This window comes from Orbicella franksi, chromosome 12, assembly GCF_964199315.1.
Source record: "Orbicella franksi chromosome 12, jaOrbFran1.1, whole genome shotgun sequence".
In the NCBI taxonomy this organism is placed as follows: domain Eukaryota; kingdom Metazoa; phylum Cnidaria; class Anthozoa; order Scleractinia; family Merulinidae; genus Orbicella; species Orbicella franksi.
Window position 1 is genome coordinate 15,138,503 of NC_138156.1, and position 25,290 is coordinate 15,163,792.

The window sequence follows — 25,290 nt, forward strand, 5'->3', positions numbered from 1 at the left end:
CCGAATCCAATAATTGTATTTTTATACAATGAACTTAAAAAATGGAAGTCATGATTTTGCTTCTTCACTGACGGCAAGCAACACAAGGCGTGCGAACTTGACATGATTACCCGTGACCTTGAGTGTCCTTGACATGATTATTGTATCATCTGCAGAGTTGACGTCACAGGCGCTGATTTCGAAAATTCACTGTACGCTTTCGACCATCAGAAAAGAGATGAGTGAGTTCAATGTATAATAATGCAGATAATGTATGCAGCAATGTTTATGGCACTTGGCTGAATACCGAGTATACAATTTCACAAGTACACAACACTGCTTAGCACAGGAATGGTGAACACGCAAGGCCAGGCCCCAAGGTTCATGTACGCAGATGATCACCAAATTTATCATATCGGGGACGACCAGGGAGCCGTTACATCGCAACTCAAGGAGAGTGCTAATTTTGCTACAAATTGGTACGGCTCAAATCTCTTAGCCGGGAATATCAAGAAGTACCAAGCCATGAACATCGGCTTTAGTCAGAGCAATGGTAACATCCATGTAAACGGAGAGGAAATCAAGACCACGGATAATCTTCAACTTTTAGGCGTGACACTAGACTCCGATCTTAGTTTCTCTGACCACATAAATCTTAGCTGTAAAAGAGCTAGTCAAAGAATAGGCGTTTTAATGAGATTAAGAAACCTAATTCCTACGCAGTCAAAACTAACATTGTTCAAATGCGCCATTTTACCCTACGTTACCTACTGTCACTTAGGATGGGACTTTTGTAAAGCTAGCGATACTAGAAAACTGGAGAGAATACAAGAAAGAGGCCTCAGAGCAGTTTTTAAGGACAACAGCTCAAGCTATAATCAACTGCTCGCGAGGGCCGGTCTGCCCACATTACTTAATAGACGACTTCAAGACCTCTCTATTTTGATGTATAAAGTTAAACATAAGTTATGCCCCTATTATCTCTGTGATTTTTTCAGCAATAACCCTAGTACGTATAACTTAAGACAATCTGACTTTACAATGCCCAGGTTTAACTCGGTGAAATATGGTATGCACTCGATCAGATATCTAGGACCCAAATTGTGGTCAAAATTACCAAAGAGCATAAGAGAGGCCACATCTCTCAGCACTTTTAAGACGAACATCAGAAATCTCAACAATCTTGATGCATTATTAGATGATGGCTGCAGAGGCTGTCCGCTCTGCTCCTCCTAAAGATTTTTTTTTTTTAAGTATGTATTATTGTATTATAAAATCCACTGTACATAGTCTCATAACATATTTTAACTTGGATTTAAATTTTACTATTGTAAATAGCTATAGGTTTTTTTTTTTAGTATTTTCTTCTAATTTAACTCGTTTTTGTTATGTCCCCGTATTAGTAGGGGAGTTTTTCCCCAGCTAGGTGGTTGATGACATTCTTAATAAAGTTTCTATCTATCTATGGATATATCATGATCATGTAATCAATGCATTGATATCATGTCACAACTTAATTCAACTCAATATATTTTTGCCCTTGAAAAGATCCTGTTTCCAGTCCTTGTTCAAATTGGCCCTTTGACTAACAATTCATTTTACTCCAGTTGTTAGATGTATTAGATAACAATAACAACGTAAACTCACGTCGTCTACATCTACTTTAATACTCTTCAACACTTTACAGAAGGAGAGGGAATTATTACCAAGGCAGTGAGGCCTGAGTTTAAATTTTGGCTCTCTTTTTACCTCCTGGTATGACGTAAGTCATGCTATGAGGTTAAGGGTTTGGGGGTAAAATTCAATTGAAAATCACTCACTCACTTTGTTAGACAATTAATTTATGCATTAAACCTGGATTAAACACGTTCTCCCTCATCTCCCACTCCCCGACAAGTTTGTCTCGTTGTTCATTGTCTCAGTGTACGTATTCGGGGGGTAGTACAAAGGCGAGAATATGTCCTACTACTTGGACAGATTGGCCCGGACAGATTCAAAATGGCGTCCTGTCCCTTTGAAGCGTGATGGTTTTTTGATTCCAAACCTGATCGGAACATACCTTTGTGGAGCCAACAATGGAAAGGAAATATGCTACAGAATACTTGACTGCAGAGAAATGGGCGTCAAAGTCGTAAAAGTGACGATAACATGAACGATTCGTGCGCGAAGAGCCGTTAAGACCGCGAACACGAAATAAGCTTCCTGCAAATTGGTTAGCGTTAAACTTTGTTCATTTTTTCTTGTTTTACCCACGACCATGAAAACTTCGAAATGTGCGGTGTTTTGAATGCAAATCACGGACTAAGGGGCCTCTCGAGACTTTTGGAAACAAAGTGGTAGTTGGATAGAGGTTTAGGTTTCGGTAAAGAGCGCGGCTATGGACATCTTTGGACGACGACGACGAATCGACCGGCCACAGGAAGAAAGCAGTACGTTGAAATAAAAGCTTTATCATCTGGAACAAAAGGTAAGCCTTCCTCCTCCTAATTCGTAGAGAAATGACTTTAGTCAGTCTAGCATCAGAACATGCTATGGAACTGCTGTGTACATTAAGAATGATTTAAATTGTACTGAAATTCCATACAGATTTAATGTAAATAGTGTGGAAATTACTGTAACAGTTCTTAGCCATCCAGTTCCAAATATTCATGTGGTGGGTATCTACTGGTCAAAAACTGTTAGAATTTCACAATTGATTGAAGCTCTTACATGAGTCAGTATTGACAGAACCTACAATTCCTACTATATTGCTTGGAGATTTCAATATTAATCCGATACAGGAAACTACGGAACAAAAAGCTCAGAAAGCATTTCTAATCACAAACAGAGGGTACACACAGTTGATTAACCAGTATACTACTGACTACCGTACACAAATAGATCACATTTATACAAATATACCACAACATGTGCAATCTGCCGGTACACTGGAGTCATACTGTAGTGATCACAAGCCTATATATATTTCCCTGTAAGCTGTCTGAAGATATTACTTTGCAAAAAAACTTCGCCTGTACACCTGAACCACAGTGATGCAGAATGTGAAACCTACAAATTACACTATAACTGAAAAGTTAATTATTTCATGCACGCAAAGAAAACAGAATTATTTATTGCATAGATAGACAAATAATGTTTTTCAATTACTCCCTTTCTGTTTTTAACTTGCATAGTAGAAATACAGAAATACATTATTTTTGTATGTGTATTATAGGTGCAGAATTTCCTACTGTCAACAACTTATGCGCATTAAGTATGGAAACGACATCAACTCTGCAGTATCTGCAACCGCAATAATTATGTAAGTGACAGAAACAAGATGGTAACAACACGCTTGGTGTTGCTATGTCTATAAATTAGGTTACAGCTGCAACAAACTGAAACGCTTCATTTGGAATTGGCAAGAACACAAGTAATCAAGTGCTTATATGAGACAACTACAGATAACAATACCAATTTTCCTAACACACACCAAGATCCCAAAATGCTAAACTTCTCCGAACACAGAAAGTACAAAAGGAACATTACTGCTCACAACCATATGAAATGAGTATGTTCAAGGACATATAATTAGAAAGTTGGAAACACATTTTACAACTCCAGCCATTACTGCACAAGAATGCGCACAAAACACTTCAGTGGACCTCACCACCTCCTTGGAAATTCAGTGACAAAGTAAATTTATTATGCTGTACTGTAGTGAAATAATAACATAAACTGGAGCTAAGAAAAAGAGGGGATAAAAAAGGGAGAACTGCTGTTGCAGCAACAAGAAAATTTGAATATTTAAGAGGCGTCATAAAATCTCAATAGCATTATAGAGATCAAATCACACAAAAGTGAGTGTATAATGTACAAACTGCCTTGATATAGTAGAAGCTACATGTACATGAACTTACTACTTCTCTATCAAGGATACCAATTGAAATTATATACATCTATACCAATGTTTGACCGTCAAATTTTCTTTCCTGCACATTACACATAATGTTGACAAACATTGTATATAATTTCTTCTTGTAGCTCTCATCATACTTAAAGCATTTTTGAGTGGTACATTATGATAGTCATGCAAAATTCCAGCAGATTAAATTATATTAAAATAACTCGTCACAATGGCCTCGACTACTTGAATTCTGTCCTTTCTGGCAAGCGGTTTTATGTCACAAACTGCGAACACGCGAACACTCCATCCTAATTCGCACGTAGTCTCGCGCGTATTACTCCCTCTTTAGTCAATTTTCCAAGAAAAACAAAATCCAATCCTCGTGATGAGTTGCACACCTAAAACTTATGGTTGCCTCAGAAGCAACCCAGTAATTAAAAACGCCTTTGATGCTTTCCTGCCACACCTCCATCCCTCAAATTTGGACAACGCAAACCTTTGCCTATATCTTAACTAATTTTCTTCAGCAATTCAAAATTTAAGAAACTTTTTCGCCATTAATACGCTTACCAACATAGTAACTGTGCCGGCACGTGTGGCCTACGATCAAAGGTAACTTTGCAAAGAACGCCAGATCACAGGTTACATCAATGGTGCCATCAATTCAAACCACGAGGTTGCTCTAAGAAGCCTTTGATTTTTTTCCTCGTTGAGTCACAAATCGCCGTCTGGTCTCTAAAGCGCATGCGTCACTTGTGTATTCGTCCATTGTCGTCGTGAAAAGTTAGCACGGATTCCATGATTTCTAGGGCGATGAAATCACATAGAAACGAACACCCCGTTCGCGGAAGACCAACACTAAAGAACGTTAAGCGTTTTGGAACGGGTCGGTCTTTAAGCCTTAGGAGGGATCAATTTATGAGCGAACATTTTGAGTGAATTTATCAAGAATCATGTTATACCAAAGGAGCTATCAACTCTTCAACTTGGTAAAAAGCATCTTCAAAAGCGTCATCGTATTTTTAGACATGCTCGTGAACCAAGTAGAATCCCAGCACGAACTCAAGAACGTCTCAGCAACAAGAACAGAAAGGTTAAAGAATTTGTTTACAAATGTATCTGTTCGAGTACACCTAAGTAAAACGTTCTGAGAAACTTCGTAAAGTATAATAAAGTTAAAATCTCGAACTAAACGATATTCTCTCGTTATTTTCTTGTAGCGTAGAGTTATGTCTTTATTAGAATGAAATCCATGAAGCGAATTATTACATATTTAAGCTGAAAGAAACTAATATATGTTGACCCCAGCAAAACAATTCTTGGCTTGCACTGTCACAAAAATCCTGACGCAATAAAAAAATTATTCGAAAACCATTAATTTTCAGTGGACAAAGTCAAAAAATTGTGATGTTAAAGGAGATTAATAAAGATGACACCCCTAATTTTTAAGTCTGTGCGTTTTTGCAAACCTCAGATATTCGTTGAAATATTTTGCTCAAATTTACAGAGCCCAGCATGGAGCTGCCGTGTTGGTATACCTCGGTACACCAACATTGCGGCCGGAAAATAGTGTAAACATCTGGAACTTACTTTGGCTATCTAGGCGACTGATTATCTGTACTGAACAAACAAGCATTTATGATAATAATAATAATAATACTTTAACTTCTGAATGGGCCAAATAATGGAATTTAATGGCTATTTATTGGCATCCTAATACTTTAACTTCTGAATGGGCTAAAAATCACGAGATAAGTATGTGTTTTTCGACAAACGCGTTCGTAGCTCTATGTCACGCACCGCTATAACTGAAATTCAAAATTTCTCGCTTGCTTGAGAAACGCAAAAAACAACAACAACAACAACAACGACGACGACAAAGGCTAAGGAAAATAGACTGAAACGTTTATAGTCTGATTTAAAGACCTTGACTCAGTTCACGCCCTTAAGGCCTGCAAACGAGTGATAAGCTATTAATCGATTCCAAGAAATGCAATCAACATGATCAAAGGCAGAATAGCTTGAGCACATCGATTTGATTGAATTTCGTATGACTTCAAAAGCAGAACATTTGGCTCAATTGCAATATAGCTAGTGCTTCTCAGTATAACGACTGCCTGGGAACACGCAGCAAAGCGTCTAGTTAATTTTGGAATATAATGATGTCCGATGAGAACCAGCAATAAATTATTACCTTACTGCTCACTAAATTTTCCCGTAGGGGTGTGGTTAAAACTGAATCTGAAACAGAATTTGTCTTATGAAATTTACAACTGCTAAGCATGACACTTAGAACTTTTGTACCTCCCATTTAGGTATCCTCTCTGGGTGAAATTATATTTAAACGTGTACAAACAACTTCACTTTAAAAGCTGTTTGCTCACTACTATGATCCATCGAGCACATCGCCTGTCATCTACTCCTACCGCGTTTTATGATGAGTGCAACAAGCTCCGCTCTACTTTCCTTAATTTAGGCTAGAAAATCAATTTATCCTGCATAATACCTACAATATCAATGTACCCAAGGATGCTAGTGACGAGACCCTACTATCATGGTCCCAATACCATTTAAAGATCAGCAATCAGCTAATTCAGTCAAAAGGCAAATGCAGAGTATGAGTGCCAACATTGGTGTCCACATTAACCCCGTCTTCCAGAGCAAGAAGGTTGTTTACGTTCTCAGTCCGAAAGAGAAGTTAACAAATTTAAATGTCATCTGTGCAACACAGATTATGTCCGGTACGACATTAACACTAATGCATTAGCAAACACAAATACTCAGCAATCAGCAGGCACCTAGACGATATACAATTTTGATTGTTTAGTTTTCGAGAAGCTATTCATTACAAAACTGAACACTGTGTTAAGGTGGCCGAACACAGTTTTCAAGTGCCTATGCTTAATTCACCATTACTTTTAAACTATTTATGCTTTGGCGCCCCTTTTTTGCAAGAGTCAAGGTTAACCACAGAAGGGTTTATTCTCGCATTTTGGCTAAGATGTGTGCTGTTGCCATGGCAACGGAACTGGTTAAAAACTTGGCTTGCTTTCTTGCCAATGTTTATTTTTTTAAATAAAAAAATTTCACTTGACCTGGAGGTGGTAGAAGAAGACAGCGTGAAAACATGGCTGCCAGTGCCTTCCTGCATTTTTCTGGCCAATCAGAGAGGAGATTGAAAGTTAGCGATGTCATCTGTGAAGAACACTGACATTTTCCTTCATCGACTTCATTATGGCGGCCATGGTGAAATTTTCATAGTGTTTTGACCACGAATGGTAAGTCTTTGAATTTAATTCAATTATTTCAATGTTCAGAGTATAACGGAGTTTAAAAAGTAAATGTTAATTTACACAAAGAGCCTTTGAATTGCATATATTCAAGGCAGGACAGATCTACTGCCGTGAAAACCATTTGGTGTAAGATTGCACTTGACTGAATAATGGTTGATCGGCAACGCTCTTTGTTAAGAAAAGACAAGACTTTATTTTCAGTTCACATATATTTATTTACAAAAGTTGATAAGGATATATTTTTTTTAAACTGAAAATACTAAAATTGCAGTCAGGGATGGACATCAGAATTAAAATTTGTGCTTGACACTGACTCTTGTTAACGTTAGAAACAGCGTTAATAAAACTTCAAAGACGTTTTGACCAAACAACTGTGGCCTTCATCAGTTTTTTTAAAAAGCCACCTGAGTAAAGGCTTTCTAACGGTTCACAGATCTGCGCATGCTACGCCAGCAAAAACATAACAAACGACCGCTGCGCGTGATTACGCGAGGGATTTGTTAACGTCCGGGATGTCAATATGTTCATTTCCCACATTGTTGTCTCTCTGCGAATACCAAGCCTCGAGAAGAAGTCTCTCGTGAAAATTACGAGCCTTGTCTACAATTGTCGCATGGTCGAAGTTTATACTATGGACAAATAGGTTCGCGTGTTGCGCAACTTTGGAATTGTTGTCTCCAACCCGAACCGTCCTTTTATGTTCTTTTAACCTTGTTTCCAAGGCTCTGTCAGTCTGTCCATAGTACATGAAGTTGCAATCAACGCAGCCGACCTTGTAAACAACACCCCTGCACTGCGAGGAAGAAGGTTTGTCCTCTGGTCTCGGGAAACACATGCACAAAACATTGAAAGGTTTGTAACCCACTTTAACGCCGTTGTTACGTAGTACTCGCGAAATTCTCTCAGAGACACCTCTGACATACAGAAGAACAACAAAAGTTGAGGTTGAAGGTGCGTAGGGCTGGAAGTGTCGTTGGTACTCTAATCGCGGGGGAGAGAATTGTGGTAGGACTTGCAACTCCGGATAAAACGCAGAGAGTAGTTGTTATCCCTTAGCACTTTGATGACGTGTCTCCTCTCTCTCTGTAACACCATCGTGGAGGATGAGTAGCTGTGGAGATTGCTCTTTCTTCTATGTACTCCATCACCAAGTTAGCGATAGTGGCACTCACGGGAGATCCCATGGCACAGCCGAACGTTTGCTGGTAATGTTCCTGATCGTAGGTGAAGAAGCTGTTCTTCAGGACAAACTCTAGTAACTTCATGATGTTCGTCACAGAAATATCTGTACGTTCCGTTAGAGTAACGTCCTGTTGTAATTTTTCACGGACGATCTGCAAAGCAAGGTCTACTGGCATGGACGTAAACAATGCAATGAACGATACCATGATCTCACCTTCTGTAATTGGTTGGTCTCTAACCTGCTGGGCAAACACAACACTTTTATTTATCAAGTATTTCTCCTCCAGCAGCGGGGATAAGATAGAAACCAAATGTCGGAATACATTGAAGGTTGGCGCGTTGATGCAGCTGGCTATTTGGCGTAGTGGTATACCAGGCTTGTGGATCTTTGGGAGCCCATAGGAGGAAGCCGGGATAGCATCTGTGCCGTGAAGACGGTGATGCAGGTTTGGATCCACTTGCTTGACATTCTGGTCGTGAGTGGAAGGACATGACTTAATTTCTGATAATAGCTTGTTAAGGTTCTTTTCAAGCCGTGATGTTGGATTCCTACGTTTGTCTGTGATCTTAGTGTAGGTGTCTTCATCGCTCAATAGAGTACGAACCTTCTCACGGTACTCAACCGTATCCATAACGACTACAGCCTTCCCTTTATCTGCTGGCACAACGGTGATAGTTGGATCCTGTTGGAGAGTTCGATCCGCGGCAAGTTGTTGTCGTGTGATGCTCTGAGTGGCCTCAGGTGTGCTGTTCCTCAAGATGTTTACAACAGAGACACATATTGTCGCTTTAGTTACTAAGTCAATTGACTGAAGTGTCTGTCATAGCAGAAACTATCAGCTTAACATAACTTAATATAAGCTTAACTCTATCTCGTTGGTGTTAATATTATTCACATTTTGCAATTTTACTCCCCATAAAAATGGAAAAAAAAACTCAAACTGAGATGAAGTTAAGTACATTAGTACAAAAACCTTATTAAAGCTCATATATTCCTTCAAAACTTGTTAAGTACAAAACAAGAGTACGGATATGATTGCATCTTTTGTATACAGAGCTACAAAGCTAGTGTAGAAGGCAGAAAAGGCATTTACAATGTGGATCATGTGAAATGCAATAACTGGTCAGAAAGCGCGAATAAGGAGCGCAAGTGAGAAGTTTAGGCGAGATGTGCGTGCGTGGAATGCGCAGGGCACCTTCGACAAACATTTGGCTTGCGTCACAGGCATCTTCGACCACATCTTTAGCAAACCTTTGACTTGAATCGCAGACAAAGCAACAAAGCAAGCAAATGTATATTCAAAGATGATCTTTGATGCGCATCAAAGGTTGTCAAAAGCATGCAGAGGTGGCCTTTAAAGGAGAAGGTCACTCCAAAAAGCTCACTTTTTTGTCTTCACCTATAGCAAGTAAACATTCAGCTTTTCCACTCACCGAAGTTTAGGTCTCTGAAGTGCCCGCTATCCTGAAGAAATTCATCTCGAAAGAAGCGACTTCGGAGGCTGTCATTTTGAAACTGTCTTGGCAGCCAGGCCGTGTTTATGTGACGTCATTCCATCCAACTCGAAACTGGCGGTAAGTTGAAAAACCTGCAACTATCCAAGCAATTATCCACTTCACTATCTTAAATGCTTTCATTTCGGAGTTTGGAGCATGTTTGGCTCAAACTAATATGGCTAAAGAGCAGCCATAACCCAGAGTGGTAGTTAAAAGGCTTGTTGGAAGCCATTTAGACAAAATCTCTTGGATGGAAAGATGTCATGAAAACGCTGCCTGGCTGCTGAGTACTGTTCAAAATGGCGGCAACGAAGTTTGAATTTTGGGCTTTTTTGGAGATGAATTTCACAAGGAAACCCTGCACCTTACAGGCTGAAACTTCGGTGGGTCGGTAAACTTAGTGCAACGTTTCTATTAGCGTTGACAAAAAATATATGTTTTTTGGAGTGACCTCCTTTAACAAACCATTGACCTCACATTTGAGGTGCGACAAAGGAGATTTTTCGTGTTGCGAGAGCTTCCACTATTTTGAACTTTACGAACTCTGAACTCACCCCTCTCACCTTAGTATGATTTTTTGTCCGTGCGCGTGATTTTAATGGTACTAAATTGAAACGTATCTTACAATCCTTCAACTTTTGCAACATTATTAAGGCGCCTACATGAACTTCGGAACATTCTAATACTTTGATTGATCTAATTTTTACCAATAACATCTCCAAGGTTTCAAGCTCTGATGTGATTAATTATTGCATTGCTGATCACAAGTTCATCTAGGTTGTTTACAAGTTAAAGATCAGAAATCCAAAGCCTTTTGTTAAATATGTTCAAAATTTTAAAAAGGTGATGGAAAATCTGAATGATTTCAAACATGACCTGGAAGGTGCTCCCTGGTGGGTTTGCTCTACCTTTGACGACATTGATGACATTACCTGGGCCTGGGATCGTATGTATAATGACATAGTTAAGAGTCAAGTCACTTCACGCAAAGCCAAAGTTAGAAAGTGCTCGCTGCCCTGGATGAATGGTGAGATCCAGAAAGAGATGAATAAGAGATATAAACTTTTGAAAGCTTGTGATGGTACTCTTCAACACAGAAAAATTGGACTGACTACAAAGGTGCTGGAAATAAAGTAACTAAGATCCTGCATAGTACTGAAGCTCAATATTGGAAGAATAAATTTGCAGAGACTAAGGATTCTAAATCATTCTGGAAAACTGTAAACAAAGCCACTGGCAAATCTAAGAGCAAACGCATTGGCGTCCTCAGAGATGCAAAGAACAACGAAGTATGCAATGATAATGAGAAAGCTGATTTTATTAACTCTTATAAGGAGCTAGCTGAAAAATTCCCTGAAACCGATGAAGTGTTAGTTCGTGTACAGAACTACCCCCTACTATACAGGACTTGGAAGTTAACATCAGTAAGCTCAAGAGTGATCTTAAGAACCTTAAACCTGACAAAGCTTCTGACCCGTATGGTATTTCGTCTCGTAGTTTAGCTGTTGCGGATCATCTGCTTCAGATAGCTTGTTAACGGTATCTTATTACAGTATGGCTTTGTCCAGTTTTCCTGATCCATGGAAGTTAGAAAAAGTTAATGCAATTTTTAAAAAGGGAAGTCCAGCAGATGTTTTTAATTATAGGCCAATCTCATTACTAAGTATTCCCAGTAAGCTCCTTGAAAGCCAGATTCGCAGTCTAATTGATAATCATCTGAACAGCTGTGGCACGAACAGCTGTGGCACAAAAAGTTGTAAACAATGGGGTTTTACAAAAGGACTTTCAACTGAAGGAATGCTCATTTCAATGACTGAGAAGTGGACGATAACAATTGACAACGGTCAGACAGTGGGAGCGGTCTTTATTGACTTCCAAAAAGCTTTTGACACTGTTCACCACGACATATTATCTTATAAGTTAAATGCCATTGGTATATCAGGATCACTCCATGAATGGCTTATGAGCTTTCTTTTTAATAGATGCCAGTTCACTGATGTAAACGACTGCAGGTCTGCCATTGACTTTGTGTACTATGGAGTCTCTCAAGGCTCGCTTCTCGGCCCTAGGCTGTACAACATATATGTTAATGATCTCCCTGACCACACTGATTCAGGAGATCTTTACATGTATGCAGACGACACCACAGTCTACTGCATTGGCCCAAATGTCAACCAAGTGATATCATCTCTAAATGAAACGATGAAGCAAGTCCTCATGTGGAGTGTAAATAATCGACTAACCATCCATCCAATCAAAACTGAGGCAATGATTCTAAAAAAATCCGCCTTTGTTGGTCCTCTCCGGCCCCTTCACTTTGGGGTAGGCTTAATCAACCTGGTTGACTCTACCACTTGCCTAGGACTTAAAATCGACCCTAGACTTTCATGGTCTGTGCACATTGACTCTGTGAAGAAGCATGTCACACAAAAAGTTGGAGCATTAAAGAGAATGAGAATTCTTCCTAAACAGTCACTTGAGGAAATATACTTCAAATCCATCATTCCCAGTGTAAAATAGCATTTCAGTACAGGGAAATTGCTCACCCTCTGCAATGAATTCTCTGAACTCTATCCACGCAAGAGCTTCCCGTATTATAAACAACCTTCAACCGTCGCTGGCCGATGACATCTGTCTCATTAAATCGAATTGGCAACCCTTCTCTTACTTTTATAAAAAAGTCCGTTCTTATGTTAATGCACAAAGTGTACTTTGAAACTTCAAGCCAATCTGTTTGTGAACTTGTCTCTAAAAAAGCAACTTCTGGGTCAACTCGCTTTCCCAATCAATTTAATATCATTAGGTTTAAATCTGATACTGGAAGGAACACTTTACAGTACAGAGGCCCTGTAATCTGGAATTTTTTAAATAGATTAGTTAAAGTACCTGAAAATATTTATTCTTATAAGCAGATATTTAAAAAAAAAAAATGTCAAGGACATTTCTGGGTTTTATTGACTCAACTAGGTTCTAGTAAATCTCGTTTGTATATAATAATATATTAATTTTACTTGTACTTTATGTCTGGATTTATGAACACGGAATTAAGTGTTTTTTAATTTATTTGTTTTTTTTTTATTTTTTATTTTTTGCTTTTGCTATGACAGCAGCTTGTAAATCTTACCTAGCATGAAATGTAGAAACTCTCTGCCGCATGTTTCATTTATTTAGGTATTTTTTTTTATTATTTATCTCCCCCCCCCCCCCACCCCCCTTTTCAATTTGTGTTAAGTTTAGCCCAGGCTACACTCGTCTGAATTCAGTTCGCGTGGTGACTCTGACAAGGAGCAGACCGATTAGGGTTCTGTATTTGCTGTCTAAAGGAAGTCTGCCCGAGAACATCATTAAGTCCGATTAAGGCGCAAGTCTAACGAATTGCTGGCAAGCGTCGTCCAGTATTGTACGTGAGGGAGGCCTGAGATGTGTAAACCGGTCAACATTTAGCCCCGTAATAGTAGGCGGTTTACCCTGTGGCGACAGTGTTGTGCTTACTTTAGACAGCAAAGATCTTTAGCCACATCTATTTAGGGCTTAGACGTGCAATGGCCTAGACATTTCTAGCTGCTGCTGGCGTTATTTGGTCTAAACTTTGATTTGGCTAAAAACTTTTATAACGGGAATCAATGATGTGATACTTACGGGAAGATTGAGAACCAAAAACACCTGTTGTAGACACAAAATGGCCGTGGCATTTATCAATCCTTCCTTCCGTTTACTGTTCCTACATGTATGTGTGCCGAGAGTTGTCCGAAAGAGTGCTTCTACAAACCTTTCAAGAGGACTCTACATGATTAAACCGGCTTCGAGGAAAACAATGGTCAGTAATACAAAGAACATCGAAGTATGTGACCGTCACGCTCGACACAGATGAGGAACGTATAAATGTACTTTATATACAAACCTACAGCCGGAAGGAAAAGCTAGCAGTTTTAGTGCTACTTAGGTTTCAAGGATCGCTACAAAGGACCAAAACTTTAATCTTGAAGCCAGGTAAGAGATTTACGTGAATTTATCGGAGCACTTTACGAAGGCGAGTGTGTTAGTTACTCACTGGAATATTTTCAAAATTTCCTTTACTTTGAACGGTAGTTAGTTTTGAAAACCTCGTGGGCAGACAAATTTTATTACTGTTTTAAATTAAGGGACATTTATACTTTCTATTCATGTAGTTCAGCAGTTTCAGGTGCCACATTTTTAAAACGTGCCTTCAAAGTAGAACTATTTTCGCGTTTGGTTCAAAACTCGATTTAACAGGTAGAAAATCTTCTTTTAACCGTAGAAGGAACAACATTAAATTATAATTGCAACATGGCTAAACAAACTGCTATGATATATCTATAGTTGAAAAAAAGAACTGGGACTTTTGAGCGAATATTAGTTTTTAGAGCGCCGGCAATATGTGCTATTTTTCCAGTTTCGGCAGGCATGCAACTTGTGTCGAGTGGACCGAACTTCAATCAATCTTAGAAAACTTCAATTACAATTTTTAATTAAATAAAACTCATTTTAGTGATTGACTAGGTAAGGGCTTCGAAATCCCAGCTTAAGAGAAAAATCGAATTTTCTAAGTAAAATCAGTGGTCGGTTTTTACGGAGACAGCCTCTTAAATGTCACGTAAGGGCTACTTTTTCGCTGAAATATAGAAGTAAATAACCGATTCCACTGCTTACCATGCTCTTGTCGCCATGATTGGTTAGTTTAACTCACAGTAAAGACATAGTGAGGTCATTTAGGTGAAATCGCAGAGGTTAAGCATGTCTAGATTACTGCCGCGAATCAAATGATCAGTTTAAGCTCTAATTTAGCTTTGTTTGGCTCGTTCGACTCATTTGCAGCGACTTCAAAGGCTTGTATAGGCATATGGCCTCTATTAAGAGTACACGAGGTAGGTAGCACTCTCAGTGTGACATGGCCATATTTATGTACACGATCTGACCGATTTTCCAAAAACATTCCCCTATTTGGTGCAAAGTCTTCAACACGGTTTTCATAAATTCAGACATATATAATATAATAATTTTACTTGTACACAGTTCTTATTCTTTTGTTAATATCTTTCGTGTTTGTAAAATTTTAAATGTTGTATAGTAGGTCCCCACCAGCCCTTCGGCTGCCAACCCCCCTTCAACCTACTTATCAAATTAAGTTTACTTACATACTAGCTTACCAACTATTTCACGAGATCTTAATTAGCCAATGGTGGCCCAGAATGTGCCCGCGTGTACATTTGAACTTCGCTGTCGTAATTTTCCACATTTTTATCTTTGTTGTATCTTTCTAGCCGTGTTTGAGATTTTAGGCCAGCCTTGCTGCTGTTTTTGAAGTTTTAAGTTTAGCTTCTTCACCGTTTTTAGCCATTGTGATTCGCCGCTTATTGTATGTTCCGGATTACGTGGTTGGTTGATTAAATAGTTCGTTTATTTGGAGTTTGAGCCTGCAACTCGCTGAATACAATTCCCAACATGGTGCCAAGACCCGGGATGCAACTGGTCTAAAGAGTTTACCCTCAACGACTCAAAGGATAGGAAAACATGGTTGATGAAGAGCTGAAAAAGAAGAATAATATCAGTGGAGGTCATGAAGGCTATGTAACCACAACTGTGGAAAAGGTGCAAGCCCCACTTGATGACTTTGAACTCTCTGTGGCAAATCAGGTGAAAACGTATCGAACAGAACATATCGAAGACGAAATCAGAGAAACTGGAATCTTCAGAGAATCTATTCATCAGTTGACAGTGCAAATTGACGAGACTCTAAACGCAGTAGAAGTGGAAAACTCTGGTCACACAGATAAGTCAATTTCTCATTATCCTTCTAGCTCTAACTCATTTACCGAAGGCCTAGGAGCCGGGAAGGCAAAATTGCCAAAGATCACTCTTAAGAAATTCTATGGTGATCGTATTTCTTTCACTCCATTCTGGGATTCATTCAGAAGTGCTGTCGATGACAATCCCAGTTTATCGGATGTTGATAATTTTAATTACCTGAGCAATTTACTGGGAGGACCTGCACGGGAGCTATTTGAGGGCTACCACTGACAGCAGAAAACTATGGAGAAACCAAAGACATTTTAAAGAAACATTTTGGGCAGCCCCAGATAATCGTTAATGCTCACATGGAAGGTCTAGTGAAAGTAGCAACAGTAACAGTTGACAATGACTTGAAACGGATGCGCCTCCTTTATGATCGAGTCGAGGCCCATGTTCGAGCTCTCCAAACCCTAGGGATACAAATGTGAGTTGTATGGGAAACTCTTGGTTCCCCTTCTTATGGAAAAACTACCCCTGTACATGCGTCTAATAATCTTGAGAGCTAAAGATCAACCCGAATGGGACTTGGATGTTCTGTTAAAGGCCTTTGACTCTGAAACTGAAGAAAGGGAACACTGCAAACCTATTGGAACAAACCCGTCTGATTTTTTCACTCCCAAGAGACCACTCTCAAGTCAAACAAATAAGGCTAAAGACGTCCGGACCGGCGCAACCTTGACTAATCAGTCTGAGCAACCTGTCAGCTGCACATTCTGTATGCAGAGTCACCCAAGTGCAAGGCATTAGTTGTGGTACAGTTACCAATATCAGCGCAAGAAGAAATCTACTAAAACAACAGGGTCATTGCTTTGTTTGTTTATGGCGCAACCACTTGGTGAGAAATTGCTCACCGAACAAAGTGTGTCATACTTGCTCAGAAAAACATCATATGTCAATCTGTGAAAATGACAACCATGGCAGTGTGGTGGCATCTGATCGAGGAGAATGCAGATCTAATGAGAACAAGTCCTCTACAACCATTTGTGTGGACTCGAACACGTCAATCCTGTTACAAACAGCCATCGCTCCAGTGTCGATGGGTCATCAATTGCATCCTGTGGTGAATATGCGCATCTTATTCGACAGTGGCAGCCAGAGAAGTTACTTATCAGAACGCGCAAGGGCCAAGCTAAATTTACTCCCCAAGAGAAAAGAGAAGCTACTTATCAAGACGTTTGGACAAGAGAATGAACAATTAAAGGAATGTGACGTCGTCAAGTTCTGTGTCAGGGAACTGAGTGAAAGCTAAAAGGTTCAGATGACTGCCCTTGCAGTCCCTCTCATTTGCAGTCCATTACAGGATCAAGCTGTGCAATTTGCACAACAGTCTTACAGTCATTTGGCTGACCTGAAGCTCGCAGATCACCCAACCGAAGACTGTGGTTCAGAAGTAGATCTATTGATTGGGAACGATTTCTACTGGTCTTTCTTTACTGGCGACATGGAATGGGTGGAATCAGGACCCGTGGCAATGAAAACAAGTCTTGGATGAGTGTTGCCTGGACCCATGCCCCACGTACCTGGTTCGGGTTCTGATGCCAATCTGGTAACATGCCACACCCTGAAGCTTAACACTTCTAGCTGTTATGACCTAAATATCAGCCGAAAAGATGGAGACCCTCTAGTGAAACAAGTTAAGAAGTTCTAGTAGTTAGAAAGTATTGCCGTGTCACCATATGAGGGCACACTGAAAGACAAGTTCTTGAATACGATTCAGTCATGTGATGGTCGCTATGAAGTCCCTCTACCTTGGAAGGAACAGCACCCACTGTTACCGGATAACTATGCATTAGCAGTTTCACGCCTGGCCCCTATTCTAAAGCATCTGAAAAGAAACCCAGAAACCTGTTTGTGGAGTACAACTGCATCACGGAAGAGCAATCGTGGCAAGGAATAATCTCTGATGTTGATCCCAGTGCACCAGACCAAGTTGGTCACCTTCATTATTTGCCACATCATCCAGTTGTATATGAGGACAACCAGACAACCAAGGTCAGAATAGTCTATGATGTATCTGCCATGTCTACTGGTCCACCGTTGAATGATTGTCTTCTGCCGGTCCATCACTGATTTCTGACATATCCGATGTCTTGATGCCTTCTGATGTCTTGATGCCCTCTGATGTCTTGATGCCCTCTAATGTCTTGATGCTCTCTGATGTCTGGATGATGCCCTCTGATGACATGTCTTGATGCTCTCTGATGTCTTGATGACTCCTGATGACATGTCTTGGTGTCTTGATGCTCTCTGATGTCTTGATGCCCTCTGATGTCTTGATGCCCTCTGATGTCTTGAAACTCTCTGATGTCTTGATGTGATTCAGGTACAGCTTAGCTACCTTGGTGGCCAACATTGAAAGGGCATTCCTCATGGTTCAAGAAGGAAAGTCTAACAGAGGAACTTGGAATCTTGGGTTCTAGATGTGTATCCAGGAAATGATGGTCTCGTAAGAGGAGTCACGATAGAAGTTGTCTCCAGCAGTGGCAAGCGAAAGTGTCTTAGGAGCCCCCTACAGAAACTGTTTCTGTTAGAGGTTCACGAAACTAGTGTTGCAGATGGAGAAGAACCTGCGAGACCAATTGCCTGCACTCCACAGAGACAGAGAAGGCAAGCCGCCATTGAAGGAGAAATGAGAAGATGTCAAGTCGATCAGTGTCTGGATGAACTGAAGGACTATGATGAACACTGATCGAGGGGGGAAGACGTTTTGAACTTTATGAACTCTGAACTCACCTCTCTCACCTTAGTATGAGTTTTTTGTCCATGCGCGTGGTTTCAGGTGATTTTAATTAGCCAATTGTGGCCCAGAACGTGCTCGCACGTACCTTTCAACTTCGCTGTCGTAATTTTCCAGATTTTTATCTTTGTTGTATTTTTCTTGCAATGTTTGAGATTTTAGGCCAGCCTTGCCGCTGTTTTTGGAGTTTCAAGTCTGGCTTCTCCACCGTGTTTAGCCATTGTAATTTGCTCTTTATTGTATGTTCCGGATTATGTGGTTGGTTGATTAAACAGCTGGTTTATTTGGAGTTTGAGCCTACAACTCGCAAAATACAATTCCCAACATCTACCTTCCCCCTCTACAATACTACAAATAGTCTATATAAACCAATACAAAACACAATACACACTTTTTCGTTTTGATCCACGAGTAACTTTAACCAACTTGCCAAGCAACTTTTTCTTTGTCTTCTTCTGCTGGTCTTTTTGCTGCTGAAATAAATAACAGCGAATGTAAATACAGCCAAAAGAAAGTTCTAACCATTCCACATGTCTTACAACACAGAGTGAAAATATAGACCGACCGGTGATAGTCTGATTTCATAAAATGATCTGCAGTATTTTTTCCGTTTAAGTGGTCGGAGTTGCATATGTTTAGTCTTACTAGCTGCACACCATTGGTCTTGTTTGTGTTGCTGGAACACAGCCCTCAAGTCTGACAAACCTAAAAAATCATAATCTGTTTAACAGTAGCATCAAAAGAGATGATCATTCAATTCACCCATATATTAGCTGTTTAAAGCGCTGCAGAAATGAACACCTGGTCAGTATTCTCCCAGCTTACCAAACCTCCTAGAAGCATTCGAGCCTTGTCTTCTTCCCTGGAAAAAAACCAAAATGATCACATGAATTACAGCTTCATATGTAGGTGTTTGTGCGTGTGCATGCATGAAGGTAAACCTGATTTCCTTCCTTTAGTTGGCGGGAAGAGCTACAAGGCCAGTGGAAACACTACCGGAACAGCCTACTGGTTAGGCATATTAGTTTCACACAGAGAAGCATAACCATCACTAAAGAGTGGCCCACTGACTTACCCAATACTGTTTACCAATTGCCTACAAAGTGTAGAGAACAAGGGCAGTATTGTTTCCAATCACACTGGACATTGCTATCATCATGTTCACTGTAGTTGAAATGGGCAACGCAGAGCTTTGAAACTAACTGATACAAAAAGGGGGATCTGAAATTGGTCCGTGAAATGGCCAAAGCATTCGAAAGAGCAAAGGAGCAGAATGACATGATAAAGGGCTGTGAGTATAAAAATAAAGAATATCAACAAGTGCATGCAAATGACAACAGTGAAGTGAGTACAATCACCAGGCCAGGACAGTGCAGGGTGAGAAACAGCGTGCAAAACAAATGCGCTGGTAACCGAACAACTAAGTCAGGTTGCATAGGATGCAGAAAGGATGTTCGCCCAGCGAGAGGAAAGAATTGCCTGACATGGAGAAGAAGCAACCATTTTACTGGAATGTGGCCTGGCAGGAAGGCTGGCCACTCCAGTAACCATGCCTGAGCCCTAGAGGTGGGACTCAAGCCAAAGGAGACTGGTGTGCCACAGGAAAGAAATGAAACCAAGAATATACATTTCTACAAGTTAGTACATGGTAAATTGCCAGACCATAGAGCATTGCAGTCACACTGCATCTAGCCACAGAAGCTGATGTTACAGTCATCACTAAAAAGCATTTTGAGAGTCTGAAAAGCACAAGCCCTCCGCAGCCAACCAATACAGTTATAAGAAGTTTTTCTGGGATGACTAAGGGCCAGCACTTGCGTTAACTCCCTGCTTCCAAGCCACCATCCACAGAAACCAAACGTTCAGGTGTAGCCAAGGGTAGGGGGAACACTGCGATATTGAGTCGACAAGTGACTGAATATATATGTATGAGCCATAAATGCATGAAAGCTGGTCCTGGGGGATGAACGGAAAGCCATGCGGGACATAATCAAAGAAAATGAACCCCCTCTTATAACTCACTTGGTTTGTGATTTTGATTCCTTAGTTTCTGTGCCGTGTCCTCCTACAAGGTGAAGCTTCTCTTTAATGGCCTACAGCAACACAATAAACAACAATTGATTATGTCTCCATAATACGAAACTGCAATCCCAATTTATCACCATTATACACAGGTAAAGGTCACATTCTTTTGATGCAAAAAGGAACTTGACTCTTATATAAATGGAGGTTTGACTAACCTGTGATAAAAGCACATTGACACAATCTTTTTTCATGGCCATCAGTAGATCATGCCATGTCCAAGTTCGATTGTGATATTCCAGTGTTGGAATTACCAAACTGAAGTCATGAACGTCAATGATGTTCCTGTCTTTTTCACCCTGGAGAATCAATCACTCTTTTAGATGAGAATGTATTCTTGTCTTCAAAATAAATGCAGGTATAGGTTGTTACATTTTGCATTGCTAGAAGTTGTTATGCTTTGCATTCAATTTTGTTATAATTCATGTTGAAAAATTATTATATGTTGTGGCATAACAAAATGCTGGGGAGTGGGAGCTAACCTGTGATGGACTAACATCCCACCTAGGGAGAATAATAATGAACAATTAGATTAACCCAGTAACGATAATTCAAACAAACAAGTTTATATTAACAGACTAAGAAATATTCAGCCAAAGCTACATCAAAATATCGTTGGCATCGGCTCTTGTCCAAGCATCAATTTCTTCTAACAGTATGGTCTCCTCTTCTTTGATGGCCTCAGAGGTGGCTTAGCAGGCCAATCCTTAGGGATGGCGAATGGTAAATGCGAGACTTTGCCAGATGGCGAGACAAGAGTTTTCTCTAGGGCACGGGAGGGTGGGCAGTGGACGAGGGGCTGCAAGGCAGCGCTTTTGTTCTTTACATTTCTCTTTGACTTTGTGCAAAGGGCTGGTTGAGCCCTAAATTGACGGCCATCTTGGCAAGGCTGAAACAGCCTTACAATTATCATTTGCCAGGACAGTGGTTTACATTGAGTTTCTTGCTACCAACTCAGTGGCACTAAGTGAAACCGCTAATTAATTATATCAGTCTTTGAAGTGACTTGCTCACCAATGTAGCATATAATTTTGGTTAAGTAACGAGCTGTACCATCAATACTACTGGCTAAAATGCTCCTGTTGTATTAATTGATAGCATTGTGCATTAGTTTGACATGGTTTTATTGTTAACACCAAAGGTGGCAACAGAATAAGAATGCACTATTCTGTTACTGGATGTGACTATTTGATAATTAGATTAGTTCTTGTTTATTAATTGGTGAAATGAAAATTTGCCTTTTGAATGAAACAAAATCGTTCCTCTTCGAATTTTTCATCAGATATATAACTTAATTCCATTTATCTCCAGCAGTGAGTAAAAAAATACACATATTTCTTATATTTTCGAGGAAACAAGGGTATCATGTTGCATACCTTGATGAGGAAAACAAAAGTATCAAGTTACAACTGGCATGAAAAGTAAAATTGCCACTTTCACGTAATATTGAATTTAAAATGAACTAATTGCAAAGTTTCTTTTGTCACATATTTACTAGCGTTACACATAACTAACACGGGAAAGCTTCGGCTGAATTTGAACTTTTTGCTCTCTTTCATGAAACTGGAAAAAAACAAGCTGCTAAGGAGAAGCAATATGTTGCCATTCTTTATTTGAACTCTGGCAAACACACAATAGTTATAAACAGCACACGCAATTTGTTGAAATGAGCTAGGGGTGATTCCACAAGATATGCAGTCACAGTAGCGTTCTTTGCACTAAAAAAGGGAGAGCTGACGTTACCTGAAATATCGCTGCTATCCCCAGTCAAAACGAGAGTGTGATATCACTCCAAAAAATAAAAAAAAACCCGTGTGGATCTGAACTCGAGAACGGAGTTTATCACAACAGCAATGTTAGAATGCAGGCATCTTACTTGTGCTTTCCCACAAGGAAAAGGACTAAATTTTCATGTGTAATCCCGTATGAAATGTATCTATCTCCTAACGTACAGTCGACACTGACACTAACTAGTCTGCACATGCGTTTTGAGCAAATTGCTTTTGTTCTTTAGAGAATAGAACCACAAGGATAGCAAGGGATTTGCAAAAACAAATATATAGTTTTGTTATATCATTGAAAGAGCAACGTAAGTATGACATGTCTCATGTAGTGCACACGGGTAACTACCCCACCAAGTCCCCCTTCCTGCAAGGCTAATTGAGTAATTGAAATAAATTAATTAAAGAAATATTTAAGTTGACACGTTAGTGCATTATAGTGTTATAGCTTAGCACCTTAGTGAACAGCAGCCTCCTAAACCATCGAATTAGTGCACTCTGCACTAAAAATGATGGTAAGCTCAAAAGTAAGTACAAAAAGTACAAAAAAAACCCAAATACATATAGAAATAGAACAGTTCAAATTGACTAGCTAGTGTTTCAGAAACATATTCAAATCTACCTTTTGCTCTTGAAAAGTTTGCACTGGCTGGAACATGTTCACAAATTCAGCTGCCTGACTTCAAAACAAGCAACTATCAAGATCTGGCTTAGGGAGGGACCTCCATATAAAAAGGGTGAGGGTGCTTGTCGGAAATTTTGAAAAGAGCCCCTAAGAGGTACAAAGATCCTGCTTTGTGGGCCTGGCTTGAAATTTTGTTCACCGCTAAGGGGTATCAATTGACAACACTTTTTTTTTCTCAACTCGTGAGGAGGCAGAATTCAACAAATCCTGTAATCTGATTGGTTCAGAGAGTGGGCAGAATTTTCCCATCCAGCCCGCTACAGCAGGTGGAATCAATCGCGTTGATCTATTTTTGTGAACGAATTAGCGGTACTCATCAATCTTTTACCTTTTTCACACTTCCATTGATGATTAATCAACGCAAGTTTGTGTCTATTTAAATGGAAAGGAAGGTTACTGTAAGTAAATTCAATTGAGTGTTTCACAGTTGTGACAGATTTTTTTTCGAAAAGTTTGTAGACAGTGCATAAGCCAATTCAAAGACAAAGTTGTGTAAAAAAACCCACTTGTAAGCCAATTTGTCGCAGGAAAAAATAAATATGTTATTTGCTGGCTTATGGTTGGTCCATATAGTGAAACACTGTGACCTTGGGCTTGAAAATGCTGCCCTCGACTTGCAGCCTCGGGCAGAACTTTCAAGACCTCAGTGAGAGTTTTTCATATAGACCTCCCAACCGGCAAATAACATATATTTAAAGTACTGTAAAAGCTCATGCTGTAAACCTTTTGAGGCTGAACACCCTGAGAAGTACCAGATCCACTTTTTAAACCCTAAAAGGTAAAACAAGCACCCCCGTCCTTTTTATATGGGAGTTCCCCCTTGCTAGAGACCAGCTACACATCAAGATCAAAATTTCCAATGATCTGAATTTTGAAACAAAACTGTGAAGTCATGCAATTTCAGCTGGCAAGATTATAGTATGTTGGAGTGAAGAGGCTGATATGGAGAATGATGACAAGCTGGTTCAGTAAGGCACGCTATAGAGCTTGCAACATTGCGCTTGTCATGCTGAAGAAAACAGTCCATAAACCAGCAGCAACAGTTCGCAATTGTGGCCCTTTCTAAAAGGCAGTGACACTACAGGCAATAAGGGTGGAAAATATGAGAATATCACCTATTATAGTTACTATTAGCCTGCAAGTAGGCATATCTTTGGTATTGTTTGAAGTGACACGGTTTCATTTCATAAAGTAATGAGCTTCACTAACCCAAACAAGAACACAAACCTTGTAGCTAACAAGTAAGGACACCTCAGGGATCTTGACATAGATGAATGAGTTATTTTTAGAAGCTCTCTCCTGCAAAAAAGGAACAGAATGAAACCAAACCAAAGTGAAAACAGTTTATATAACAGAATGTTAATTTTGACAGCAAAAATGAGAATTATACTAGGGCTGCAAAGCGGCCTGAAGTTATAATTCAAATTATATGAGCAGACGAAGTGAGAAATATACGAGACAACAAATGCTAACCCCAAACAAATGCAACAAATGCTAACCCCAAAATATTTTTTCCTTTAACAAAATCTACTAGTTTCCATGATAACTTCAGCGAAAAAATTATCTCAATTAATATGATGTTTGAACATGTAATTTCTATGTTCACGACCGCGCACAATGGGATCTGGGTCGGACTAACTAGCGACGTCACTTCGGGAACCGGGCTAAAACACTCAAGAGACTTTTGGCTGAGATTCGTGGGCTTTCAAAACATTTTTGGGTTATTTGTAATTCACATTTTTATCAAACTGGACAAGATTTTTAAGTGAAAGAACTGTATCATCTAGCATTACAATTCGGAGTCTAGCTAGGATTTGGATGGCTGCGATGTATATATTTTTTTCCATTTCGAAGTGCGGGTCGCCAGTGGAGACTGCGGCGTTGTAACTTAAGCCAGGATCAGGATAGACAATCTACCAGTCCATTTGGGTTATAAAGGAACAAATAATGGCTGAAGAGTTAACTTACAGCTCTTAAAGAGTTATAAAGATGTTAGTGAACAGGAAAAGTTGGTAATTTGACTTTAAGGAACGTGCAGATTTCGGAGCGTCAAAACATTTTTAGATTCAAACATTAATTTCCCCCGAAATACAAGTTAAAATGCAATGCAGTCATAGTCCACTCCTGCCTACTTCTCCAGATCAATGATTAAAATATTTTTAACGTAGGTGATAAGCAGAGATGTTGGCAAACAATATCCAAAGGTGAGGTAACTTTTCACTTTGTTATTGCCGACTGACCGTAGTATACACATACTAATCAATTACTGTGTACGAACACAAGCTACACAAATTTGCATATTTCATACTAGTGTATCATGGAAAATCCTTCGACAAGATATTGAAAAGAGGTTCAGT

General features: G+C 39.6%; 3 protein-coding genes across 10 annotated transcripts in view; 1 reads left to right on the forward strand and 2 right to left on the reverse strand.

Moving 5' to 3' along the window:
* The window catches only part of LOC145462469 (uncharacterized), a 249,957-nt gene that overhangs the window by 218,623 nt on the left and 6,044 nt on the right, over positions 1-25,290 (reverse strand). The gene's annotated exons all lie outside the window — the stretch shown is intronic.
* Positions 1-25,290, reverse strand: part of LOC145462359 (bridge-like lipid transfer protein family member 2) — a 274,690-nt gene that overhangs the window by 3,872 nt on the left and 245,528 nt on the right. For 7 of the 8 annotated variants that reach the window (XM_081445856.1, XM_081445860.1, XM_081445857.1 and 4 more), the window contains 5 exons: positions 24,161-24,232; positions 20,626-20,766; positions 20,408-20,478; positions 19,211-19,247; positions 18,777-18,858 (listed from right to left, as the gene is read on the reverse strand). In XM_081445856.1, coding sequence (XP_081301982.1) covers positions 18,777-18,858; positions 19,211-19,247; positions 20,408-20,478; positions 20,626-20,766; positions 24,161-24,232 — 403 coding nt within the window. The remainder of the gene's footprint in view (positions 1-18,776; positions 18,859-19,210; positions 19,248-20,407; positions 20,479-20,625; positions 20,767-24,160; positions 24,233-25,290) is intronic. The other variant, XM_081445858.1, reaches the window with a different exon arrangement.
* LOC145462449 (cyclic GMP-AMP synthase-like receptor 2) overlaps positions 13,799-25,290 on the forward strand; it is a 266,104-nt gene continuing 254,612 nt past the window's right edge. Inside the window, exon 1 of the mRNA XM_081445983.1 lies at positions 13,799-13,873. The gene's annotated coding sequence lies outside the window, so the exon portion shown is untranslated. The remainder of the gene's footprint in view (positions 13,874-25,290) is intronic.